This window comes from Salvelinus namaycush, chromosome 40, assembly GCF_016432855.1.
Source record: "Salvelinus namaycush isolate Seneca chromosome 40, SaNama_1.0, whole genome shotgun sequence".
Lineage (NCBI taxonomy): Eukaryota > Metazoa > Chordata > Actinopteri > Salmoniformes > Salmonidae > Salvelinus > Salvelinus namaycush.
In genome coordinates, this window is record NC_052346.1 from 3196837 (window position 1) to 3224674 (window position 27838).

General features: G+C 45.0%; 1 protein-coding gene across 1 annotated transcript; it reads left to right on the forward strand.

The window, feature by feature from the left end:
* On the forward strand, positions 1–27502 carry LOC120033569 (A disintegrin and metalloproteinase with thrombospondin motifs 5). The gene is made up of 8 exons (XM_038979971.1): positions 1–1257; positions 13407–13539; positions 14129–14296; positions 14685–14968; positions 21515–21698; positions 21910–22085; positions 24041–24216; positions 25777–27502. Exons 1-8 carry the CDS (start codon positions 163–165, stop codon positions 26441–26443), a joined length of 2883 nt encoding a protein of 960 aa, XP_038835899.1. The 5' UTR covers positions 1–162; the 3' UTR covers positions 26444–27502.
* Positions 27503–27838: the final 336 nt, after the last annotated feature.

Genomic DNA, 27838 nt, shown 5'->3' on the forward strand with positions numbered 1-27838 from the left:
CTTAATTTTTCTGCGTTTTTACACTTTTCATTGCAATTCTGGATATCGAGATCATGCGCATTCAAATGGGACCTGTTCTGAAAATTGTTTGTTCTGCGTTTTCATTACTGTTTTAGTTGGAATATAAATGTTTCGCCGTGCACTGCTTGTTTTGGGGTAAAGATGACCCGTGTCTTTTGTGCTTTTGCTGGAGTCATGTTGGTGTTTCGCATTCTTTTGCTGTGCATCGTGGAGATGCATACTGACTGCGATGCTGTGCTCGCCGCCGGTCTCACCACTTTCAGGGCTTTCGCTCCACCTGCACAAGAGGGTGTTGTACGGACCGTCGATCGGATTTACCATGGGGGTGGGAAGGTTGGTTACCTACTCTACATGGATGGGAGAAGGTTTCAGTTAGATATGGAGAGGGATGAGTCAATTTTGTCACATCACTCCAGTCCGAAATATGTGATGGCCCTGATGGGGGCGGGAGAAGGCGCCGCGCCTCTGCACCGGGAGTGTGTTTACCGGGGAACCGTGGACTCCAACCCCGAGTCCCTGGCGGTTTTCAGCCTCTGTGGTGGGGGTCTAGAGGGATTTTTCGCTTTGAAACACGCACGCTACACAATCACACTTCTCATCCGAACCAAGGGACACGATAACGACGTGCGTTCGCTGGTTGACAAGGATGCGGAGAGCGCGCTCCACTACTTCACGCGGGAGAGCTTCAGCTTCGAAGCCATGCCTGTGAGCGAGAGCTGTGGGACCAAGGAAGGGCGCGGGCGCATGGATGCATCGAGGAAACACCGGCGTAAGGGTCGAGGGAACGGGAAACGCGACCGGCATGGTGTCACCCTGGACAGGGGCGAGGAGCGCAGCAGAGCGCAAGGCAGAAGATGGTGGACACAGTTGTCCAAACCTGCCTCTCCACCCTCACTGGGAAGTCGGCGCAAGAGGTCGGTTTCGCGCGCTAGGCACGTGGAGCTCCTGCTGGTCGCCGATGAGTCCATGTCCAAGAAGTACGGCAAGGACCTGCACCACTACCTGCTCACGCTGGCCTCCATCGCTTCCAAGTTGTACGGCCATGCCAGCATCGAGAATCCCATCCGTCTGTCCGTTGTGAAGGTGACCATGGTCACGGAGAAGGAGAAGGGGCTGGAGGTGTCCAAGAACGCAGCCGCCACCCTCAAGAGCTTCTGCAAGTGGCAGAACCAGCAGAACCCACTGGACGATGACAACCAGCACCACCACGACGCCGCCATCCTCTTCACCAGGCAGGTAAACAAACAAACAAAACCACAGAGTCCGACTCTCACCCCCCACCCCACCCCACCCCCCATCACTTGGCTGACAAAACACATACCACTGCGCGCCAGGTCCATCCCTTCCCACTCACTGGACTAGAGCGCATTTCACACTGAGGTGTTACGCCAAGCATGACGTCAGTGTGTGTTGTTGTTATGGTACTGCTTGCGTGACAGACCGTTTCTGTACTCGTACCTGTTATTCGGGGGAGTCATTTGGCCCTAACTATGTTATTTACATTGTTGTTATCAAGCAGAAATCTGCTTCGGTTTAGTGTTTCCAATTTGAGTGATTGTGCGTCACTCTCTCTATTTCTCTCTGTCTGTCTTGCACAGCCTCCCTCCTCTGTGTGGGCTCTCGCGCGTGTCTTATAACAACCCTAAAAAATAGCGTTTCCTCCGCTGGTGTTTTTATGGGCAGCCTCCTGTCTGACTCTCCCAGTCCCCTGACAACCAATGTCTCGAGCCCTTGTGATCTATCGCACCCGCTGCGCACGCACATTCTTCCACGGTTGAAGGGATGTAGTTGAAATCAGCTGCTGGTTAGAGTTCAGAATGTTACTCTCAACCAGAAACCCCGCAGCCAGCCTTCAGCCTTAAGTTTTTTTTTCCTTAATTTTTTCCTTCCAGTTTTCTTTTTCTTTTTTCCCCCTCCTACATTTTTTTCTCTGAGCAGAGCTGGGACTGTCAAAAAAGCAAACACATACACTACCATTCAAAAGTTTGGGGTCACTTAGAATTGTCTTTGTTTTTTAAAGAAAATCACGTTTTTTTGTCCATTAAAATAACATCAAATTGATCAGAAATACAGTGTAGACATTGTTAATCTTGTAAATGACTATTGTAGCTGGAAATGGCAGATTTTTTAATGGAATATCTACATAGGCGCACAGAGGTCCATTATCAGTAAAGTCACTCCTGTGTTCCAATGGCACGTAGTGTTAGCTAATCCAAGTTTATCATTTTAAAAGGCTAATTGATCATTAGAAAACCCTTTTGCAATTATGTTAGCAACGCTGAAAACTGTGTCCTGACTAAAGAAGCAATAAAACTGGCCTTCTTTAGACTAGTTGAGTATCTGGAGCATCAGCATTTGTGGGTTCGATTTTCGGGCTCAAAATGGTCAGAAACAAAGAACTTTCTTGTGAAACTCGTCAGTCTATTCTTGTTCTGAGAAATGAAGGCTATTCCATGCGAGAAATTGCCAAGAAACTGAAGATCTCGTACAATGCTGTGTACTACTCCCTTCACAGAACAGCGCAAACGGTCTCTAACCAGAATAGAAAGAGGAGTGGGAGGCCCCGGTGCACAACTGAGCAAGAGGACAAGTACATTAGAGTGTCTAGTTTGAGAAACGGACTCCTCACAAGTCCTCAACTGGCAGCTTCATTAAATAGTACCCGCAAAACACAAGTCTGAACATCAACAGTGAAGAGGCGACTCCGGGAGGCTGGCCTTCTAGGCAGAGTTCCACTGTCCAGTGTCTGTGTTATTTTGCCCATCTTAATCATTTCTTTTTATTGGCCAGTCTGAGATATGGCTTTTTCTTTGCAACTCTGCCTAGAAGGCCAGCATCCCGGAGTCGGCTCTTCACTGTTGACGTTGAGACTGGTGTTTTGTGGGTACTATTTAATGAAGCTGCCAGTTGAGGACGTGTGAGGTGTCTTCTCAAACTAGACACTCTAATGTACTTGTCCTCTTGCTCAGTTTTGGACACCGATTTTGACGATTTAAAAAAAAAATGTATTTTAAATTTTTTATATTTTTTTACACCTTTTATTTAACTTGGCAAATCAATTAAGAACACATTCTTATTTTCAATGACGTCCTAGGAATAGTAGGTTAACTGCCTTGTTCAGGGGCAGATTTTTACCATGTCAGCTCGGGGATTCAATCTTGCAACCTTACGGTTAACTAGTCCAACGCTCTAACCACCTGCCTCTCATTGCACTCCACGAGGAGCCTGCCTGTTACGCGAATGCAGTAAGAAGCCAAGGTAAGTTGCTAGCTAGCATTAAACTTATCTTATAAAAAACAATCAATCAATCATAATCACTAGTTAACTACACATGGTTGATGATATTACTAGTTTATCTAGCGTGTCCTGCGTTGCATATAATCGATGCGGTGCGGATTGGCGAAAAAGATACCTAACCATAAACATCAATGCCTTTCTTAAAATCAATACACAAGTATATATTTTTAAACCTGCATATTTAGTTCATATTGCCTGCTAACATGAATTTCTTTGTGTCACTTCTCTTGCAACAGAGTCAGGGTATATGCAGCAGTTGCCTGGCTCGTTGCGAACTGTGTGAAGACTATTTCTTTCTAACAAAGACAGCCAACTTCACCAAACGGGGGATGATTTAACAAAAGCGCATTTGCGAAAAAAGCACAATCATTGTGAACGACTGTACCTAACCATAAACATCAACGCCTTTCTTAAAATCAATAGACAGAAGTATATATTTTTAAACCTGCATATTTAGCTAAAAGAAATCCAGGTTAGCAGGCAATATTAACCAGATTAAATTGTGTCACTTCTCTTGCGTTCATTGCACGCAGTGTCAGGGTATATGCAACAGTTTGGACCGCCTGGCTCGTTGCGAACTAATTTGCCAGAATTTTACGTAATTATGACATAACATTGAAGGTTGTGCAATGTAACAGGAATATTTAGCCACCCGTTAGATAAAATACGGAACGGTTCTGTATTTCACTGAAAGAATAAATGTTTTGTTTTCGAGATGATAGTTTCCGGATTCGACCATATTAATGACCTAAGGCTCGTGTTTCTGTGTGTTATTATGTTATAATTAAGTCTATGATTTGATAGAGCAGTCTGACTGAGCGATGGTAGGCACCAGCAGGCTTATAAGCATTCATTCAAACAGCACTTTTGTGCGTTTTGCCAGCAGCTCAGCTGTTTATGACTTCAAGCCTATCAACTCCCGAGATTAGGCTGGTGTAACCGATGTGAAATGGCTAGCTAGTTAGCGGGGTGCGCGCTAATAGCGTTTCAAACGTCACTCACTCTGAGACTTGGAGTAGTTGTTCCCCTTAATCTGCAAGGAACGCGGCTTTTGTGGAGCGATGGGTAACGCTGCTTCGAGGGTGGATGTTGTCGATGTGTTCCTGTTTCGAGCCCAGGTAGGAGCGAGGAGAGGGACGGAAGCTACACTGTTACACTGGCAATACTAAAGTGCCTATAAGAACATCCAATAGTCAAAGGTATATGAAATACAAATCGTATAGAGAGAATTAGTCCTATAATAACTACAACCTAAAACTTCTTACTTGGGGATATTGAAGACTCATGTTAAAAGGAACCACCAGCTTTCATATGTTCTCATGTTCTGAGCAAGGAACTTCAACGTTAGCTTTCTTACATGGCACATATTGCACTTTTCTTTTCTTCTCCAACACTTTGTTTTTGCATTATTTAAACCAAATTGAACATGTTTCATTATTTATTTGAGGCTTAATTGATTTTATTGATGTATTATATTAAGTTAAAATAAGTGTTCATTCAGTGTTGTTGTAATTGTCATCATTACAAATACATTTTAAAAATCGTCCGATTAATAGGTATCGGCTTTTTTGGTCCTCCAGTAATCGGTATCGGTATCGGCGTTGAAAAATCATAATCGGTCGACCTTTATTCAGGAGTCTTATGGCTTGTTGGATAGAAGCTGTTTAGAAGCCACTTGTACCTAGACTTGGTGCTCCAGTACCGCTTGCCATGCGGTAGCAGAGAGAACAGTCTATGATTAGGGTGGCTGGAGTCTTTTGACAATTTTTACGGCCTTCCTCTGACACCGCCTGGATGGCAGGAAGCTTGGCCCCAGTGATGTACTGGGCCGTACTCACTACCCTCTGTAGTGCCTTCCGGTCGGAGGCCGAGCAGTTGCCATACCTGGCAGTGATGCAACCAGTCAGGATGCTCTCGATGGTGCAGCTGTAGAACTTTGAGGATCTGAGGACCCATGCCAAATATTTTCAGTCTCCTGAGGGGGAATAGGTTTTGTCGTGTTCTCTTCATGACTGTCTTGGTGTGCTTGGACCATGTTGGTGATGTGGACCCCAAGGAACTTGAAGCTCTCAACCTGCGCCACTACAGCCCCGTCGATGAGAATGGGGGCGTGCTCGGTCCTCCTTTTCCTGTAGTCCACAGTCATCTCCTTCGTCTTGATCACGTTGAGGGAGAGGTTGTTGTCCTGGCACCACATGGACCAGGTCTTTGACCTCCTCTCTATTGGCTGTCTCGTTGTTGTCGGTGATCATGATCTATCACTGTTGTGTCATCGGCAAACTTAATGATGGTGTTGGAGTCGTGCCTGGCCGTGCAGTCATGAGTGAACATGGAGTACAGGAGGGGACTGAGCATGCACCCCTGAGGGGCCCCTGTGTTGAGGATCAGCGTGGCGGATGTGTTGTTACCTACCCTTACCACCTAGGGGCGGCCCGTCAGGAAGTCCAGGATCAAGTTGCAGAGGGAGGTGTTTAGTCCCAGGGTCCTTAGCTTATTGATGAGCTTTGAGGGCACTATGGTGTTGAACGCTGAGCTGTAGTCAATGAATGGCATTTTCGCATAGGTGTTCCTTTTGTCTAGGTGGGAAATGGCAGTGTGGAGTGCAATTGCGTCATCTGTGGATCTGTGTGGGTGGTATGCAAATTGGAGTGGGTCTAGGGTTTCTGGGATAATGGTGTTGATGTGAGCCATGACCAGCCTCAAAGCACTTCATGGCTACAGACGTGAGTGCTACGGGTCGGTAGGCAGATTGGTCAGCGCATGCTCGCAGTACACGTCTGGTAGGCTCGTGTCACTGGGCAGCTCTCGGCTGTGCTTCCCTTTGTAGTCTGTAATGGTTTGCAAGCCCTGCCACATCCGACGAGCATCGGAGCCGGTGTAGTACGATTCGATCTTAGTCCTGTATTGACACTTTGCCTGTTTGATGGTTCGTCAGAGTGCATAGCAGGATTTCTTACAAGCTTCCGTGTTAGAGTCACGCTCCTTGAAAACGGCGGCTCTAGCATTTAGCTCACTGCGGATTGTTGCCTGTAATCCATTGCTTCTGGTTGGGGTATGTACGTACGTTCACTGTGGGGACGACATCATCGATGCACTTATTGATGAAGGCAATGACTGATGTGGTGTCTCCTCAATGCCATAGGAAGAATCCCGGAACATATTCCAGTCTGTGCTAGCAAAACAGTCCTGTAGCTGTATCTGTTTCATCTGACCACTTTTTTATTGATCGAGTCACTGGTGCTTCCTGCTTTAATTTTGGCTTGTAAGCAGGAATTAGGAGGAATTAGGAGGATAGAATTATGGTCAGATTTGCCAAATGGAGGGCGAGAGAGAGCTTTGTACGCGTCTCTGTGTGTGGAGTAAAGGTGGTCTAAAGTTTTTTTCCCCTCTGGTTGCACATTTAACATACTGATAGAAATGAGGTAAAACGGATTTAAGTTTCCCCGCATTAAAGTCCCCGGTCACTAGGAGGGCCGCCTCTGGATGAGCATTTTCCTGTTTGCTTATGGCGGAATACAGCTCATTGAGTGCGTTCTTAGTTCCAGCATCGGTCTGTGGTGGTCTGTAGACAGCTACGAAAAATACTCGCTAGGTAGATAGTGTGGTCTACAGCTTGTCATGCGATACTCTACCTCAGGCGAGCAAAACCTTGAGACTTCCTTAGATATCATGCACCAGCTGTTGTTTACATATATGCATAGTCCGCCACCCCTTGTCTTACTAGACACCGCTGTTCTATCCTGCCGATACAGCGTATAACCAGCCAGCTGTATGTTGATAATGTCATCGTTCAGTTACGACTCCGTGAAGCATAAGATATTACAGTTTTTAATGTCCCGTTGGGAGTTTAATCTTCCTCGTAGGTCGTCTATATTTTATTTTCCAATGATTGCACTTTAGCTAGTAGAACGGAAGGTGTTTATTAGATCGCCTACGAATTCTCAGAAGGGAGCCCAACCTCCGTCCTCTTTTTCTCCGTCGTCTCTTCACGCAAATGACGGGGATTTGGGCCTGTTCCCGGGAAAGCAGTATGTCGTTCACATCAGGCTCGTCGGACTCGTTAAAGGAAAAAGCTTCTGCCAGTTCGTGGTGAGTAATTGCTGTTCTGATGTCCAGAAGTTATTTTCGATCATAAGAGACGGTAGCAGCAACATTATGTACAAAATAAGTGAAAATAATAAGTTACAAAAAAACGAACATAAAAACACAATCGGTTAGGAGAATGTAAAATGTCAGCCATCTTCTCCTGCGCCGTCTTCTCGACATTTTATGTTAACCCTCTGAAAACCAATAGCCTACATTGACCAAGACCACACTCGTTTATACAAGAGCTCATGCTTTTGCCAATTTGACTTCAGATTCTGACCTATATTCACATTTCTCCAAACATCACATTTCTAATTGTTTTTGGCACACTGTGTTGACTCCTCCTGCTCAGCATCTTTTCATTTCTGCAAACATAACATTTGAAGTTAAGGGTTACGGTTTTGGATAGGGTTAAAACATAAAGTTTAGGCCTTTATTCCGAATGGTTAAGGGTTAAAAGTAAATTAAATAAAAACAATTAAAATTTGTGTCAACCACAGGAATTGAATATATGACCTACGGATCCAAATCATGGGATTATGATGGTAATAGTGCTCACTGTTGCCCCTAGTGGCCGGTTGTGAAGGTATTTCCGGATGTCCTGAGGACATGGACAGACCTCCAATTTCTAAGTCAATCTTGAGCGATCTGCCTGCGTTTAACCCACACACACACACATCTCAAACCCACTAAAATCTCTGCATTTTTCACCCCTCTGGTGTGGTTTCTTGGTCCGTCGGCTGTGGTTGAGGTGTCAGGTATCTTTCTTGCCTCAGGATTGTGGTACGTGTAACTAAGTCATGCAAGGTTTTTTGTGTGCTGGAGACGGCTCCAAATACCAGGGAATACCGAGGTTACTTTTTTTTGGCCCCGGCGCCCGGGTGGATCCTGTTGGCAGTGCCACGTGAGCATACCTGGGCTTGGTAGGTAGGCAGAGCAACGGTGTGCCAACTTACTACCACCACCTGCATGGGCATGGACTTCCCACCCACTTGGCAGTGCTTTCCCTCTGTGTGGCATGGTTGGCACAGTGGCTGGCAAAATGGGCACGGAGATACCTGGCGCTGGCACTACCCAGGGGCAAGTGACAGGTAATAACAACGTAACAACTCCATAGCATAACAACATGATAACACCTGCAAGGTGTTTGGAGTGGGTCATGACTTATCAAAAGGTCAAAGGTCAGTGAACCCCCTCAGCCGATAGGATTTGAACTCTTGATTCCATGATTGGCTGTAGTGTCAGATCACTGTATCTTTAAAACGCAACCCTTCCATTCATTTGTCTCTCATTGCTGTAGCTTGTCATCAAAGAAGTTAATGTCGTAGCTTGGGTGAGTCACGCTCATTCAATGGAAGTCAAATCCCTCAGCAGACTGTATGCTCACAGTCAGAGACAAGACCCATCCATTCTTTAGTGACGTAGAGGGGGGGAGTTTATTGGAACATGGGGTTATTCATGCATGGGTCCAATTACTCCGGTCCCAACACCCCCGTGGTCCTGAGTGAGCTGACCCTTGTGCCAGTGTCACCGGGCTCTGTGCATGCCGTACCGCGACAGAACAAGAGACACATTGAGGGGACTCAGTGTGTGTGTATGCATTTGTCATTTGTATGCGTGTGCAGTTGTGGGTGCGTGCATGCGCTTGTGTGTGTGCGTGCCTGTGTGTGTGTGATTATTAGGTGTTACGTCACAGTGTGACCCGACGCATGACTGCTCTCTCCAGGGACCGGGACATTAAACAAAGCCTCACTGTGAGAAGAGCTCTCTACTGACAGAACATAGAGCAGGGATCATTGACTAGATTCAGCCGCGGGCCTATTTTCTTCCGGAGCGGATGTTCAGGGGGCCGGGACATAATTACAAATAATTTGTAGACTGCAAATGAACCGCAAGAAGCCCAAACAGATATAATATTTGACTAAAACATAATCATTTCAAACCTTGCTTACATTTGTATACGATCACATATATCTCTATTATGTGTGAGAATACTTTGAAACAGATTTCCAAAATTGAAATCACTTGGAGTTGATTTGATGGTGTTTTTACAGTCTATGTCCAACAATAACAAAAGTAATTTAAAAAAAACACTCGAGTTTCTTTGCTCAGAAAACTTGGGAGGCCAAATAAAATTGTCCCCTGAGCCGCCAGTTAAGGAACCCTGACATAATGAGAGACAGAAAGAGCGCAGAAATAATCCACTTGAAATAGCCACGAAAACATAATTAATTACATGAATATGCAGCATGGAAATATTCACCATAAATATTACATCCTCGAGATGATCATGTTTATTGTAGTCTCTTACTTTGATTGTTCCCTCATGCACTAGGACATACGTGTTTAAGGTTTCCTTGTTGCCAGAGAGAGAGGTAGAGAGAGAAAGATAGCGGGGGTTAGAGTGATAGAGAGAGAGGGAGAGGGAGCAAGATTGGGTGTTTACTCTGAGGAAGAGACAGGGAGAGAGGGACAGAGCGAGGACTCTGAGAACGAGACGAGCGTGACTGCAGAGAGCAAAGAAAGCATAGAAACGTCAGGCTACATCTCCGTTTTTGCTGAAGGTTACGTGTCTGTCGAAGGTTAAGGGCACGTATTCGCCAAACGTCCCAAAGTAGGACTACAGATCTAGGATCAGATCCGCCCTCTTATTCATAATGAGAAGTTCAATTATTGATGTCTCTATGTTAAAGTACAGTACCCTGCAGATGTCCCTGTTAGTTTCACCAGACAAACAGACCAACCGTTGGGGCGCAGCCCCGTGGCTTTGCTCAAACCAATAACACCTAGGTCATTGTCACTTTATATACAAAACACACAACCACCTTATGCAGTTGCCGGGTCTGAAAAGTGAATTCATAATCTGTGAGGCAGAGTAGCCTATCACACACTCTTCCTAGGCAGCTATGGCATGTAACAAGATGTTCCTTACCAGTCACGCGGACCGAGTGATGAGTCGAAAGTTGAATGGCCGAGTTTATATAGGCATGAAATATAGGACCTGTGAAATACCCCAGTCTTATAACAAATAGAGGAGATATAGGCCTACCTATGGGAGGAGAGGACCGGGAAACACACACCTTAAACACATGCGCGCACACACACACACACACACCGGTTAAGCAGACACACACCATACACATAGTATACACACACACACAATCGAAAAGCACACACACACACACTGTAAGCAGACACACACTCACACATACACACAACAAACATGAGCGAGGAGAAGAAGCGACGGGAGAGCACATAGGACATACTCTGCTCAAATCGAATAATACACGTGTGTACATACTCAGTTCTCCACGGCACACGATAGAATGTGCGCATGTGCACCGGAGTTGGAATGATAGAGTATGGGCATATGGGCGTTTTGGAAGGGGGTCTGTCTGTCGCAGTCTGATTCGTTTAGTAGACAAAACAACGCCATGAACTGAAATGATCAGCTAGCAGTTAAGGTCTGGGATGATATTCACCGGGCATCTCAGAGTAGAATTGCTGCTCTAGGATGAAACCTTTTTACATCCTACCTCTGGAATCACAGTCTCTCTGATAGGCTGATATGGTTGAATATGAAGGATACTACCAGGTTATTGGATGAAGGTAGCCTCTTAGATGTGTGACATAGGTCACTGGGCCAGGAGTTTTGTCAGGGCCTGACCAGGAAAACTTTTAAGGGTGGGCTCTAGCCTAGTACGATTGCCATTTAATAGGCTAATGTCACTCTCACCGATGATTGGCAGGCCATTCATTTCACGGTTAGTTGGCACTTACATTGTTGACGCTGATTTTTGAGTGGCAAGTTGTTGTGGTTCGTCTCTCTGGACTCTCTCCACGATACAGTATTAGCGGTGTTTGTGTGTGTGTGCATGCGCGCTAATGCCACAAACTGACAGTGTGTGTCTGTGATTGACGCTCTCCTTTACTCAGTGGCAGTGTGTTTTTCGAACGCAGCCAGGGTGTGTTCCCCGGTTGACCCGAGACTCACACACAAACACACACGCACGTACACATGTACAGGCAAACACAAACACACCCTGGATCTCTTTCTCACACACAGACACACACACACACACACTCAGGCTTCTTATATGATCGTCTACTGACCTAAATACCTTTCCACCGGTGCTGAGGTTGTTTTTCTCAATGTTTCCATAACGGCCCATTCCCTCCATTCTTTCCTCTCGTTTAATTTCCTCCATCCTCCCATCCCTTTCCCCAGGTGTCTGATTCCATAACTGTATTTCTCTTGCTCTCGCTTTCTCACCCGCCCTCTTTCTTTCTCTCGCTCACCCTCTCATATGTCTGTGAAGGCCCCTTAGGATAAAAGGGAAATACCAAGCTGGAAACGCACTGGAGAGCGGGAGGGAGAGGAGAAGAAAAGAGAGACGGACAGAGTGAAAGTGAGAGAGACAGAGGGAACATGAGAGAGACGGGGACAGAGTGTAAGGGCAGTGGGAGGCAGAGAGAGTTAGGGACAACAAGTTCAGGTGAACAAAAGAGAGTGAAAGTGAGAGAGAAAGAGAGACAGGGACAGCTAGTAAGTAAGAAATCGGAAAACCAACACATCTATGGTGAACATGTTGGTTTCTACAATGTCCCTCCCGATTGGCTAGGGAGATTAACCCTTTCTCCATTGTTCCTCCCGATTGGCTAGTTCATCTGATAGTGACAACAAGGAGTTCAAAACATGTCATGTCTATTCTCTCCCATCTACACACACATCAGGGGGCACAATCTTAACCTGGACCAACACAATGCATTTAGTGGAATGGAATCAGACTGGACTGTATTTGACTGTTTTTATCTCTCCTTTAGTATGTAGGGGACTTTCTCTTTGAAGAGTCTCTGTCTAAAGAAAAAGGGTGTCCAAAATGGCACCCTATTCCCTACATAGTGCATTATTTTTGACCAGAGCCCTAAGTAGTTCACTATATAGGGTAAATAGGGTACCGCACTAGGGCTACGGCTGAAATGGCACTGATGGCCCTATGGACCCTGGTCAAAAGTAGTGCACTGTGTAAGGAATAGGGTGTCATTTCGGACACTGCCAGAGTTTGTGTCTGGAGTGAGTGTATGAGGCATTCCCCCCTGTTGGTCATGTGTTGGAGAGCCCAGAACAACATAGACGGGCTTGTTCCTAAAGTGTTTCATCCGAGACGAGTAAATACACACCCCAGAGAGTCTCTCACACACGGCACAGCGGGCCTGTCAACATCACTTAACAGGGAATTCATCCTGTCCCCAGGGTGTATGTGGGAGGGGAGCCTGGGGTGGTGGGTGGAGAGGAGTGTGTGTGTGTGTGTGTGTCCGCCCTTATCTCATTCATAGATGACACGTGCACTTTTACAGTTAATAATGTACACACTGTATGTATACTGTGAGAGTGTGTGTGTTTGTGTGTGCATACTTGCATGCCTATGTGTGTGTGCATGCATGCTTGTGTCTCCGTGTGTGTGTGTGTTTCGGAGAACGAGACAGTCGATGGCATAGGGACACAGTGTTTGATTGACTGATTGATTCCTTTACACAGCAGAGTAGCTTCAAGCCCTCTGGGCATCATCTGTATAGAACTGTGTGGGAGCTGGAACACTGGTCAATACACAGTGCTCTGTATCTAAGAGAGAGAGAGAGAGAGCGAGAAACAAGGATTGGAGAGAGAAAGAGAACAGAGAGAGGAAAGAAAGAGCAGAAATAGAGAACTCAATAGCATCTACAAAATATGGGTCAAAATAAGGTCTGATCTTCTCTCATTTCTCATCTGTAAACTATCCAGCTTGTCCTTGCATTGTCTGTGTTTTGATGTGTATGTGTGAGTTCTATAGTATATGTGTGTGCCCTAACTTTACACTAACTTTAAAATCAACATTTAACACGATACATACATTCAATCTCAGGTGATGGACAAAGTAAAGCAATATTTATAATGTGCAGGCAGGTATTTTTATGTAATATCACCCTTTCCATCAACCCGTTTGCTTGTGCCCCCTGTATAGGACCTGTGTGGGCACCACTCGTGTGACACACTGGGCATGGCCGACGTTGGCACCATCTGTTCACCAGAGAGGAGCTGTGCCGTCATAGAGGACGACGGACTCCATGCCGCCTTCACCGTGGCACACGAGATAGGTGGGCACCGCTCACACGCCTGCATACAAACAGACACACACACACACTCAATTACCTGCCAGTACATGCATACACACTCACATTCCCACACATTTGTTTCATGTACGTAAGCACATGCAAACACACATCAAAACTCTATTGCTATCACTGTCACCTGAGGTCTCTTCGCAGTCCCCAAATCCAGAGCAGACTCTGGAAAACACACAGTACTACATAGACCCATGACTACATGGAACTCTGTTCCAGTCAAATCTGATTTAGAAAACAGACACAACTACAGGTTATGGAACGAAGCTGACTGAAGAGACACAAACACACGCTAACACACGTACATTGTAATGTTGTAATATTGTTGTGTTGTGGTATGATACGTTTTGTATTGTAGATATGTGATGGTAGAGTCGTGGTGTAATAATGTGTTGTATGTTGTACTGTTTTATTTCTTTTTGGACTCCAGGAAGAGATTCTTCATAAATACAAATACAAATACACACTCTCAAGAACACAATACTCGCTGTGTAACACCCCCCAAAAAATGATTTGTATTCCTGTCTGCCTGCCTGTCCGTCTCTCTGTCTGTGAACCAAAGGTCACTTGCTGGGCCTGTCTCACGACGACTCCAAGTTCTGCGAAGAGCGTTTCGGGGCCAGCGCGGACAAGCGTCTCATGTCGTCCATCCTGACCTCCATCGACGCCTCCAAACCCTGGAGCCGCTGCACCTCAGCTACCATCACTGACTTCTTTGACGATGGCAACGGTAAGAAATGAAGACGGGGGATGAGGGGAGGAGAGCAGGGAAGAATGTCAGGATAGGATAGAGGGGGGTGAGAAGAGGAGAGCTGAGAGGAGAGAATGAAAGTATTTTGGCACTCCAGGCCTAGAGTTGACTAGCCCTGAACTAATGGTTAGGGAAGTAACCAAGTCTTTATTTTAAAAGTCAGGAGAATACCTCAATGACTTACTTGGTTAAACAATGAGGGTTGGGCTCACCTACTGTACATAGTTCATGTGCTGTTGTCTTTGCCAAATATAATCCAATGTCCCTTCACACCTATCGAGTGGCAGATTAGAATGATCGGAAGATTGACAAACCAGACAAACAGCCTTTGGCATTGGACCATGTCCTCCCCTCTCCCCCTCTACAGCCGAGTGTCTCCTGGACCCCCCTCGCCAGCCCCTGCTCGGCTCAGAGGAGCTGCCCGGCCAGAGCTACGACGCTGTGCGCCAATGCCGCCTGGCGTTTGGACCTGAGTACACGGTCTGCCCGGGCATGGACGTGTGCGCCCGCCTGTGGTGCGCAGTGATACGCCAGGGGCAGATGGTGTGCCTGACCAAGAAGCTGCCCGCTGTGGAGGGCACGCCGTGTGGCAAGGGTCGCATCTGCCTCCAGGGCAAGTGCGTGGACAAGACCCGCAAGAGACACTACTCGGTAAGGAGAGGGAGGGAGGGAGGGAGGGGGGGAGGGGGGGAGGGGGGGGGAGGGAATGGGAAGCAACAACGCAATAGGCTGACAGCATAGACAGAGTGGAAGATAGTGAAAGAGCAGAGTGCTACTTTATTATTATGTATTATTCTCTAGAGAGGGAAGGGGGGAGGGAGGAAAGGAGGGGATGGGAAGGAGAGGAAGAGTGTTGAGAGAGGGTATGGGAGGCTCAATGCAAAAAATATAAATAAAATGTATTGTCACAAACACAGGATAGGTGCGGTGAAATGTGTTCAGCCATAGTAGTACTGCACCCCTGGAGCACATTAGGGTTAAGTAGCTTGCTCAAGGGCACAATCGACAGATTTTCACTTTGTCGGCTCAGGTATTCAAACCAGCGACCTTTCGATTACTCACCCAACGCTATAACCACTAGGCTACCTCCTGCCCAATAGGGTGACAACATAGACAAGTCTCTCAACTTATACTACTTGGTAAGAGGCATGGTGGGAGAGAGAGGGGGGCGGGTGGACTGTGGGGTAGGGTGAGAGTGTCAACAATAGCAATGAGAGACACTATAAAACAAGGAGAGAAGGAATGAGGGAGGGAGTGTAGAGAGAGGGACAGAGAGAATGGGAGGCAGGGATGGAGTTGGGTGAAAGTGTGGACAAGAGGCACAGGAGATATATACTGAGTGTACAAAACATTAAGGACACCTGCTCTTTCAATGACATAGATTGACCAGGTGAATCCAGGTGAAAGCTATGATCCCTTATTGATGTCACCTGTTAAATCCACTTCAATCAGTGTAGATGAAGGGGAGGACAGGTTAAAGAAGGATTTTTAAGCCTTGAGACAATTGAGACATGGATTGTGTACATGTGTCATTCAGAGGGTGACTGGGCAAGACGAAAGATTTAAGTGCCTTTGAACGGGGTATGTTAGTATTGGCCAGGCATAGGGCTGTGGCGGTCATGAAATTTTGTCAGCCGGTGATTGTCAAGCAAATAACTGACGGTCTCATGGTAATTGACCGTTAATTACCATAAACACATTTAGCTTCTCCTAGCTTCCACGCATAGCCTAAAAGCCACTGATGCAGACCTTTGGAACATCTACATTTTAAGTCTAATTAATCCACGTAATACAGCCTACACCTTCACAATAAATACATTATTTATTTTAGACAGGTCTAAAGAAACATGATTTGAAGAAAATGTTTTCTATTTCAGAAGAACAGAATAGCATACTCTGAGTTGTCCTTATGTTAGGTCCTGATCTGTCTATGCCAAATGGCTGTGGGCCACACTAGTTCATTTAGTAGACAGGATTTGCTTAGAAATCCGTGGCGGTATTTTATATAATTTTATAGTATGAAGAATAGAATTGAAAATACCTGAATAAAATAGAAATTATATTTCCCCCCGAAAGATTTCAGGGAGTGCGTACATGCGGCTATATTCTGTGTGGAGCGGTTAACAAAGAAACAGATACTCCTATATGCTTAATTTAGAGTTATTTATCTAACTGTAGTTGTGATACAAATGTTGGGCTATATGTTTTTATTTTTAATACATTCTAAGGCTTCATGATTCTACTCTAATGATGATTTGAAAAAAGTTGCATGAAAGGCATGAGCTCTGCTTTGTTTTTTAGGGCAAACTGTACACACTTCATCAGTCTCTCATTCACAATCTAACAAGCACTTGATAGTGCCTCAAATTTCCCAGCTGCTTCCCTTTTGTGTGGCCGTAATGCCCCCTAAAAAAGTCCATGCCTTTTGCGGCCGGTGGCCATTGTGCCCTTGGGCTGAATATAATATTTATAATTCCCTTCTCCCTGCTGTGTGCCGAAGCACCTCTTACTCACATGGCTCTCCATCACGTGATTGGGTCTTTCTCACAGGCTACAAGTAAAGACAGACACATCGGGGGATGCAACTGCACACATCCTTATCTAATTCCGAGGAGCATATTGAAGATATTGGAAGACCTGTCCACGTTTACTTTTCGTCAGCCACCAAGATGATTATGCCTAATGAACAGCAAAGCACTAGCCTATGTCCATCTACTATCCCCCATAGTACAAAAGTTGACCTATTCTGTGCAATAAATAAATATTCCAAACATAGTCTGAGACAATTGTGGGATGCAATAGATCCCTAATTAATACAAGCACTAGAATAAAAAAGGTTTCCGTAATTTTTACTGCACATTGTCATTTATTTGGTCTTTACTGTCACAGACTCTCAATGAATCTAATTCCATTGAATTTGATTTGAAACAAGATTACTAGAGGAGTGTCTGTGTGTTTTATTGGCAGGTCGGGGAAAGAGGGAAATAATGTTTCTTTTGTATGTGGGCGTGCCTGTGTGTTTACCCTCCTCTCATACTGTTCTCTTAGCCGGCTGATTCTGTTTGAGTCTTTTCAACTTTCAACTTTTGACTATACTTTAATCGTCACCGCCATTTCGGTTGCCTTTGTGTCGAAGCGTTACGTTCAAAAAAACGTTTGTTCTATTAGAGTTACAGTGTAAGAGTGTCACTTAAGTTTGAAATATTTTAAAAGACATCCCACCAGAATCACTCTCAACAGAATATACAAAGCCTACTGTATATGTTTTGGTTATTCATATTTAGACTTGTGGCTATTGACACTAATGATATGTCAGGCTATAGTCACCTAACTAGAATATAGTTCTAGACCAACTAGACATCTATATTCAGTGTCAGGGAGTAGTGAACTACATGTAGTGTAACTAGTAATTTAACTACATTTTAAAGTAGCTTGTTAGTGTTTTCAGTAGTTAATTACTTTTTTGCCATGTCGTGGTGTAGCTAACTACTGGAAATATACACTACTTAAAAAAGATATGGTTGTTGGCAAGACTTTCCTTTCTTTTTCAGCAGCAGACCTGCCTAATTCTCACTTGAAACACATTTTTTTGTGTTTAATAGGCTAAATTACACACCCTGTTAAAGTATGACTCCAGAGTGATCTGTTCTTGCAATTTCAGATTTAGTAACTTGAGTTAAGTAAACTATATTTTTTATTAAGGGTAGATTTAGTGTAGCTTAACTTATTCCAGTGTGCAGTATTTGGTAGCTTGGTAAACTATATCTTCAGAGTAGATTCCCAAACACTGTCTATATTGTATATCTAGACCCACTTACTAGACATCTAACTAGAATATACAGTAGATCTATCTCGACCAACAATCTATTTCAAAGTAATCGCAAACAAAATGTTCAATGAAAATATGCATGTTTATTTTGGATGGGAAGAGGAGAGGGGATGGGAGGAGAGGAGAGGACAGGAGGTTTCACACCTGCTGGAGGGGGGTCCCCCTAGGGGGCCTAAGGGTGAAGAGGAGGGGGGTACAACGACCCATTGAGAGCTGCAACAACATAAAAACAGGACATAAGGGGGTTAGGTTAATCCTAGGATCAAAGGTGAGGGGTTACAGTCCATTGTTAGTTTATTGGTTATGTGTTGGGTTAGGGCTATACAATGTTCTACTCCTCGCCTTAATGCTACATAGCAACTTCCCCTGTAGGATTTAATCTCTCTTTCATTCTCGACCATCCTACTCACCAGCCTCTGTCTCTCATTCACCAATGTCTCTTGCTCCTCCTTCCTCCTCTCCAACTCCTTCCTCATCCACTCCTTGTATGCGATGTCCTTTTCTCTCTTCTCTATCGCTCTGTTCTTTATGTCCAGGAGTTTGGCTTGATTTGCCAGAGAGTCCTCCTCTCTCCATCTCTTCAACATTGACTCCTGCCCCAGTCTATTCATCTCCTCTCTCCATCTGCACTCTGTTTCTTTCCACCTCTTTCCTCGCCTTCCTCAGCCTCTCCTTCTCCTTCTCCATCTTCCTTATCTTTCCCTCTGTCAACTCTTTCTCTTTTGTCAGCTGCGTACTCACCCTCTCCACCTCCTCTCCCTTCACCTCCACCTCCTCCACCTTCACCTTCACTTCATCTGCCCAGTTCTGAACATTCTCCTTCTCCTCCCTGACAGCCATCCTCTCTTCCATCAGCCACTCGCTTTTCAGAACGATCTGCCGCCTCTCTCTTCTCAGAATCTTCCCTTCTCTCCCTGCAGTCTTCTCCATCTTCTCCACCTGCATCTCCCTCTTCTCCACTTCCCTCCTTGCCACCTCCACCTCCTTCCTCTCCTCCGCCATCTCCTTCCTCTCCTCCGCCACCTTCTTCCTCTCCTCCTTCACCCCCGTTTTCTCCTCCGCTACCTCCCTCCTTTCCACCATCACCTGTTCCTCTCTCTTCTCCACCTCCAGCTCCCTCTTCTCCACCTCCACCTCCTTCCTCTCCACCTGCTCCTCTCTCTTCTCCACCTGCAGCTCCCTCTTCTCCACCTCCTTCCTCTCCAACTGCTCCTCTCTCTTCTCCACCTGCAGCTCCCTCTTCTCCACCTCCTTCCTCTCCACCTGCTCCTCTCTCTTCTCCACCTGCAGCTCCCTCTTCTCCACCTCCTTCCTCTCCACCTGCTCCTCTCTCTTCTCCACCTGCAGCTCCCTCTTCTCCACCTCCTTCCTCTCCACCTGCTCCTCCCTCTTCTCCATTACCTCCTCCCTCCTCTTAAACTCCTCCTCCATCCACCTTAACTCCTCCTCCTTCTTCTAGTTGGACTCCACCCTCTTCCTATCCTCCTCCATGGCTTTGAGCTGAAGGACAGTCTGTAAGAATGACACTCCGTAAGTCAGTAAGAGAGTACATGTTCATTTTACAGACTATCTCAGCCCAACAGTCAGTCGCTGGTCATGATGACCCACTCAGACCAAATACTATTTGAAATCTTTCAAATACCTTGAGCGTTGCTCTATACTGCTTGGAGTGCCAGATGGGTTGGGTTTACCGTTTTGGGACTATTCTATTGGTCTATTGAGCCAGGAAGGCTCAATCGAGCACAAGGTCCTGAACCCACTACAACTAACAACCCATAGAATAAACCAAGAGAATGAAGTGTAGTGTGATAGAATATAGAATTAGAATGAATTATTGTAGTTATATAGGTTGTTAGTTGTAGTGTTATAGAATTAGAATGAATAGAACCCATATAATGAATCATTCTAATTCTATGGGTTGACAGTTGTAGTAAGATAGAATAAGAATGATTCATTCTACAGGTTCTCTTCATTCTAATTCTATCTAACAACTAGACCTGAGTTTAAAATCTGTGCTTGATTGAGCTTGCCTGGTGCATTGGAACCAATGGAATACTCCCAAAAGTGTGAACCCTGCCCACCCGGCACCTCACACCTTTAAGCAAACGCTCAAAGTATTATATATTTTTGAAGATTTCAAATACTAGGCCTCTTTGAACCCAGATCTACTAACAACATTATACCTTTCCATGATGAGGGACTTGTTACCATTAGTCTAATAATATCATGGATGTTTATAAATGGTCAAATACACAAAGTACATAAAATACATAAAGTAAAATACAGAAACTTGACACTCACTTTAGAGACTGCCAGCCTCCGTGACCTCCCCTTCATCGTCAAGACCAAAAGCAATACAAAATACTATACAAACAATATATATATATAGAAATAAGCAGCAAATAAAACAAATAATATGAGGAAATATATAATGTACCAAAAATAGAGTAAAATAGAAATAGATTAGGCTAAATAGTTGGTTGAATATTTCGCAGGTGTTTGCAGCTAGTAGCAGATAGTGTTGGTAGCAGTCCAAAAATAAATGGAATCTGATTTGTGCCTGGGTGGCGTAACATTGGAATGTTTACACCATCCGTTGCCATGGTAAATGGTCATGTCATAGAGGTAAATCAGGATAGTTGTATCTTTGTGATGTCATCACAAATATCAACATTCTACATGATGTAATAATGATAGCAACATCTGTGGCCTCTCCAATGATAGTAGGCCCAGTAATTAAGAAGAAATAATCATACAAATGTAAAATAAAAAACACAGAACAAATAAACAAAGAAGAATAGAGACAATACGTAAAAAATCAAGACAGTTAAGATCAGCTTTCTCTCCCCCAATCCTAACCTTAACCATTAGTTGGGAAAATGCTAAAATGATCCAAGATCAGCATCTAGGGGCAACTTGTTGTAGGCTAGCATGTGAGCTAGCATAGCACATTGCTACAGTCTGACTTTGCCTTGATGTACTGGGTCGCCTTTGAACATTACTTTCATTTCTATCCTCATGCCGCCCCACACCCCTCTCAATGTATTCCACTTGAACAGACAATCACGTGCATGCATTTGCACAAATGGATCAAACACACACACACACACACATAAACACATGCATCACACACAGACACACACACACATTTTACACGTGGCTTGGCTGCCGGCCAATCCAACTTTTAACGTGCTCACTAGGCAACTTTAACAGTACTCTCCTATCTCTCCCCTTCCTCTCTCCCTCTCCTGCTCTGATCTCTCTTTCTCTCTATCTCTCTCTCAATCTCTTTCATATCGCCTCCCGCTCTTCTATCTCCTCTTTCTCTTTCATCTTCCCGCTCTCCTCTCCTCATTCTCCTCTCCAAGGCATCTAACCATGGTAGTTGGAGTTCGTGGGGTCCGTGGGGGGCATGTTCGAGGACGTGTGGTGGAGGGGTGCAGTTCGCCCAGCGTCTGTGTAACAACCCGCCACCCCGAAACAATGGGCGCTACTGCACCGGCAAGAGAGCCATCTACAAGTCCTGCAGTGTCACCCCGTGCCCCTCGCCCAGTGAGTTTAGTACTGCAGATTGACTGGCTGATGCGTGTGATCACATAGTGCTATAGACACACATAAGCACACACAAGTATACATTTGCTCATGCAAATACACAGGCTTACAATAGATCAATGAATGGTAAATATTTTGACTCTCTCTGTCTGTCTCTTGCTCACACACACACACACACACTCTAACATGTGGTGGAACTTACCTCCTCTAGGTAAGAGTTTCCGCCAGGAGCAGTGTGAGGTGCGGAACGGCCCCCAGACAGACCCTAAGGGGGTCAAGACCTTTGTGGAGTGGGTACCCAAGTTCGCAGGAGTGCTGCCTAAAGATGTGTGCAAGCTGACCTGCCGGGCCAAGGGCACAGGCTACTATGTAGTGTTCTCGCAGAGGGTGAGTGAATAAGAGAAGGGCACTGGGGAGTGAAAGAGTGTGAGTGAGGGTACAGTACTTTGGAGTGCTGTCTTCCACTATCACTAGTCCACTACCTTTGGTTAGCACGACTTGTAGTGTCCGCTCTGCTAGTATGATAATGATAAAGATGATGATATTGATATACCCATGATAATGATATATACAGTGCCTTCAGAAAGTATTCACGCCCCTTGACTTTTCCCACATTTTGTTGTGTTACAAAGTGGGATTCCAGTGGATAAATTGTCATTTTTGGTCAAAATAGTCAGTAATGTCAAAGTGGAAGAAACATTTAAGCATGTATAAAATATACCAATAAAACAAAAACACTAATATATCTAGATTATATAAGTATTCAACCCCCTGAGTCAATACATGTTAGAATCACATTTGGCAGTAATTACAGCTGTGAGTCTTTCTGGGTAAGTCTCTAAGAGCTTTGCACACCTGAATTGTACAATATTTGCCAATTTTTCTTATTCTGTAACTAGGCCGCACAGGAACATTCAACGTCGTCTTGGAAAGCAACTCCAGTGTATATTTGGCCTTGTGTTTTAGGTTATTGTTCTGCTGAATGGTGAATTCATCTCCCAGTGTCTGTTGGAAAGAAGACTGAACCAGGTTTTCCTCTAGGATTTTGCCTGTGCTTAGCTGTATTCTGTTTCTTTTTATCCCCCCCAAAAACTCCCTAGTCCTTGCCGATGACAAGCATACCCATAACATGATGCAGCCACCACCATGCTTGAAAATATGAAGATTGGTACTAAGTGATGTGTTGTGTTGGATTTACCCCAACATAACGCTTTGTATTCAGGACAAAAAGTACATTTCTTTGCCACATTTTTTGCAGTATTACTTAAGTGCCTTGTTGCAAACAGGATGCATGTTTTGGAATATTTTTTATTCTGTACATGCTTGGTGTACCGGCATAGTGAAATCCTTCCTCTCCGGACAACTGAGTTAGGAAGGACGCCTGTATCTTTGTATTGACTGGGTGTATTGATACACCATCCAAAGTGTAATTAATAACTTCACCATGCTCAAAAGGCTATTCAACATCTGTTTTTTTTTTTGTTACACATCTACCAATCGGTGCCTTTCTTTTGCTTGAAATTCATTACTCGATTGAGGGACCTTAACAGATAATTGTATGTGTGGGGTACAGAGATGGGGTAGTCATTCAAAAATCATGTTAACCACTATTATTGAACACAGAGCGAGTCCATGCAACTCATTATGTGTTTTAAGCAAATGTTTACTCCTGAACTTATTTAAGCATGCCATAACAAAGGGTTTGAATACTTATTGACTCAAGACATTTCAGCTTTTAATTTTTATTAATTTCAAAAATGTTCTACAAACAAAATTCCACTTTGACATTATGGGGTATTGTGTGTAGATCAGGCTGTAACAGAACACAGAATTGAAAAAGTCAAGTGGTGTGAATACTTTCTGAAGGCACATGATAATATACCCACGATGACCGTGAGAATACTGATGATGATGATAGATTTATTTTATATACCGCTATTCATACAGAATCTCACAGTCGCTTTAAAAATATATATTTCAGGGAGATGGTCTCCCACCGATAAATTATGATGCAGTTCAGTAAAGTAGAGTTGAGTGCAGGTGGCGTCGATAGTTCATCATACAGCCGGCGAGGGGAAAATAACAGTCAGGCAGTCAGTCAGCTCTTCATCAGGCACCTCTGTCTTTGAAGTTCACAGATACTCTTCCTTTGTAGGTAGGCTAGAACATCTACCACCGAATCTGTAGCACCCACCTGGGTAATGCTTCGGCAGCTATAAGCGCCTAGGAGTCCACCACACCTCGGCAGTAATCCGCAACAATCTCCTACGAGGCGAGCCTCTGATGAGGATGATGAAGACTACAATAACAACAAAGATGATAATATCTTATGTCTCCTCCAGGTGGTGGACGGGACCGAATGCCGGCCGTACAGCAGCTCAGTGTGTGTGAAGGGCAAGTGTGTGCGTACCGGATGTGACGGCATCATTGGCTCCAAGCTGCAGTTTGACAAGTGTGGCATCTGCGGAGGGGACAGCACTGGCTGCATCAGAGTGATAGGCAACTTCACCAAGAAGAGGTAAGGGAACCCACATACACATATACACACTAAAATTGAATAAACAATTGGTGTTTAAATGTGTTTACAAGACAAATCAAAACTGAAATTTAGATTTTTCACTTCAAAGTCAAAAAATGGTCTTCACTTAATTATTCAAAATTCTAATTATTTGGTTGGAGGCTGATTCTTGTTTGTTGTGTAATTTATCTCACATGTAGTAAGTTGCAGGTGCCAAATGGAAAAAATAGTCGTTCAAACTATTTTGAAAAATAAAAACAGAACCTTCTGCTCTGTTGCACTCGATTGTAAAGTGAAATGGTAAACTGTATTTTCACGTATCTGTACATCTTGAGTACATTTGAAGGAATGGTCTATAGATTGTCTTCCTCTCCATCTCCATCTTTCATTCAACACATTGACACATTCTTCTTCATGATATAAATTTCTCACACTCACTCTTTCACTCGCTCTAACATCCACCCTTCTCCCTCAAGTCAGTTTGTCAAATTTCTCCCCTGCTAGAGCTGCCCCGGTCAACTGTAAGTTCTGTTATTGTGAAGTGGAAACATCGAGGAGCAACAACGGCTCAGCCGCGAAGTGGTAGTCCACACAAGCTCACAGGACGGGACGGCCGAAGTGCTGAAGTGCGTAGTACGCAAAAATTGTCCGTCTTCGGTTGCAACACTCACCACCGAGTTCCAAACTGTCTCTGGAAGCAACGTCAGCACAAGAACTGTTCGTCGGGAGCTTCATGAAATGGGTTTCTATGGCCGAGCAGCCGCACACAAGCCTAAGATCATTATGTGCAATGTCAAGCGTTGGCTGGAGTGGTGTAAAGCTCGCCACCATTGGACTCTGGAGCAGTGGAAAACGCGTTCTCTGGAGTGATGAATCACGCTTCACCATCTGGCAGTCCGACGGACAAATCTGGGTTTGGCGGATGCCAGGAGAACATTACCTGCCCCAATGCATAGTGCCAACTGTAAAGTTTAGTGGAGGAAGAATCATGGTCTGGGGCTGTTTTTCTTTGTTCGGGCTAGGCCCCTTAGTTCCAGTGAATGGAAGTCTTAACGTCAATGACATTCTAGACAATTCTGTGCTTCCAAAAGTTTGGGGAAGGCCCTTTCCTGTTTCAGCATGATAATTCCCCCGTGTGCAAAGCGAGGTCCATACAGAAATGGTTTGTCGAGATTGGTGTGGAAGAACTTGACTGGCCTGCAAAGACCCCTGACCTCAAACCCATCTAACACCTTTGGGATGAATTGGAACCCCGACTGCGAGCCAGGCCTAATAGCCCAACATCAGTGCCCGACCTCACTAATGCTCGTGGCTGAATGGAAGCAATTCCACGCAGCAATGTTCCAACATCTAGTGGAAAGCCTTCACAAAAGAGTGGAGGCTGTTATAGCAGCAAAGGGGAGATCAACTCCATATTAATGCCCATGATTTTGGAATGAGATGTTTGACAGGCAGGTGTCCACGTACTTTTGGTCATGTAGTGTACAACATACCGGGGACATACACACACTCCTCACTCTCCTGTAACTTATTTTTCCCCTCTCTCCCTCCCCCATGCAGTAAGGGCTACACAGACGTCGTGAAGATCCCAGCGGGCTCCACCCACATCAAGGTCCGCCAGCACAAGCCCAAGGACCAACCCCGTTACACAGCCTACCTGGCCCTGCGTCGTCCCAGTGGCGACTACCTTCTCAACGGCAAGTTCATGATCTCTACCTCAGAGACAGTCATCCCCCTCAACGGCTCGGTGCTCAACTACAGTGGCTGGAGCCAGCGGGACGAGTGGCTACACAGCATGGGCCCTGGGGCCCTCAGAGAGGCCCTTACAGTTCAGATTCTGGCCACGGACGCCAAGAGGCCCCTGGATATCCGCTACAGCTTCTTCATGCCTCGTCGTGTTTCGGCTCCACCACCGCCGCCTCCTCCGCACACCTCCACAACTACACCCACCACTACTACTACAACAACCACCTCTGCTAGATCAAGCAGTAGAACCACATCGGCCCTGTTTTCGGCTCTGGCTCTCTCTAGAGCCCCAGGGGTGTCGACGGCGGCCTCTGGGCCCCAGTGGGTGACTGGCCCCTGGATGATCTGCTCCAGGACTTGTGACACGGGGTGGCAGAGCCGCACGGTGCAGTGCAAGGACCCGCAGGCCAAGCTGGCCAAGGGCTGCCCTCTGGGCGACCGCCTCTCCGCCTTCAAACAATGCCTAGTGAAAAAGTGTTGAGAGGACCAGAAACTAGACTCCCATGAAAGTAGGGGGTACACACAGACAGAGACACTGGCTATTGACAGTCAACCCCTCCTCTTCCTTACCCCACACCCTACTATGCCAGGCCCTGCTTGGCACAGCTACAGACATACGACGGATACATGTGGACACTTCCGAATAGTGCAGCCGCCCAATCAACCCCCACTTGTCAAATCCCTCCTCTATCTGAAGGTTTTGTTTGTATTCCTCTGTTAATGACACTTTTTTGTTTGCTTTTCTGTATGTTCTTGCTACTGTGGGTTTTTCATGATTGTCCGCTTTGTCTCTTTGTCTTGTGTGACTGCGCACCTCTGGACCATGGGCCTCCGTACTAGTCTGTTGTGGGGCACTTTTTCTCCACTTCCGTTAGGGGTCCCCTTTTTTATTTTTGCTCCTCCCACGGCCGATTCTCCACATAAGATTGGTCTATCCAACTTCCTGTTTTGGATTGCGGACCAGGAAGTAGCCTGGGGGCACAACCAAGAGCAAACGATCCGTACTGTAACCAGTCCAGAAATGGGGTTGAACCGCACTGCAAACATCCCAGGTCAGAAAATGGACATATAGTGATAGACTGAGTTGGGGCAGAGTTGTGCCCAACAGCTAGTGCTGAGCGATTAACCTACATTTAGTTTATTATTTTGGTTTTTAAACAACTAATTGACAGACTTTGTTTTAATTATTTGGATTCCATGTAGTTATGTTTTTTTTTCTGTGGACTCAATGTGCACATTGATCAGTTTCTCTAGAAATAAATCAGATCAAGCCCTGTGCGATCTGGGAGTTGTAGTCTAGTTGGGAGTTGTAGTTTACATCAGGCCAATATTCTAAATAGTTTAGTGCAGAAAACATGCTAATTAACTACAAGGATCATAATAGATTGCATGTGTACTTGTCCGGTCTGTGTGTTTCTTTTATGCCTGCTACATTAGGTTAGTACAGAAGAATGCGCACTCGAGTGGGATAGAGAGCAGTTACTTAGCGAAGTATCTCTACCTGAAAATGCATAGTCTAAGTGGTTGGTAGTTGGTATTCAGCAGGCATAAAAGTATGCCTTATTTACTTTGAAGACCTACTGCGATAGTGATTTTGTCAGACAGCATAGGCAGCAGATATATAGAAATGACTTGGAATTAAATAATAAAATCATCAAATTAAACAAATGTAATATACATTTACATTTTTTTTTTTTACATTTAAGTCATTTAGCAGACGCTCTTATCCAGAGCGACTTACAAGTTGGTGCATTCACCTTATGATATCCAGTGGAACAACCACTTTACAATAGTGCATCTAACTCTAATATACACAACTGAAATGTTTTAGTAAGTGATAAGCAGTACTGGGCAGTCACTATAATTATTACTTGTT

Excerpts from the sequence above, each read along its gene's own strand:
- LOC120033569 (XM_038979971.1), top strand. The coding sequence starts at position 163 with ATGACCCGTGTCTTTTGTGCTTTTGCTGGAGTCATGTTGGTGTTTCGC. Across the intron at positions 14,969-21,514 it reads CCCGCAAGAGACACTACTCG|GCATCTAACCATGGTAGTTG; the intron begins GTAAGGAGAGGG and ends CTCCTCTCCAAG. Across the intron at positions 22,086-24,040 it reads ATGTAGTGTTCTCGCAGAGG|GTGGTGGACGGGACCGAATG; the intron begins GTGAGTGAATAA and ends TGTCTCCTCCAG.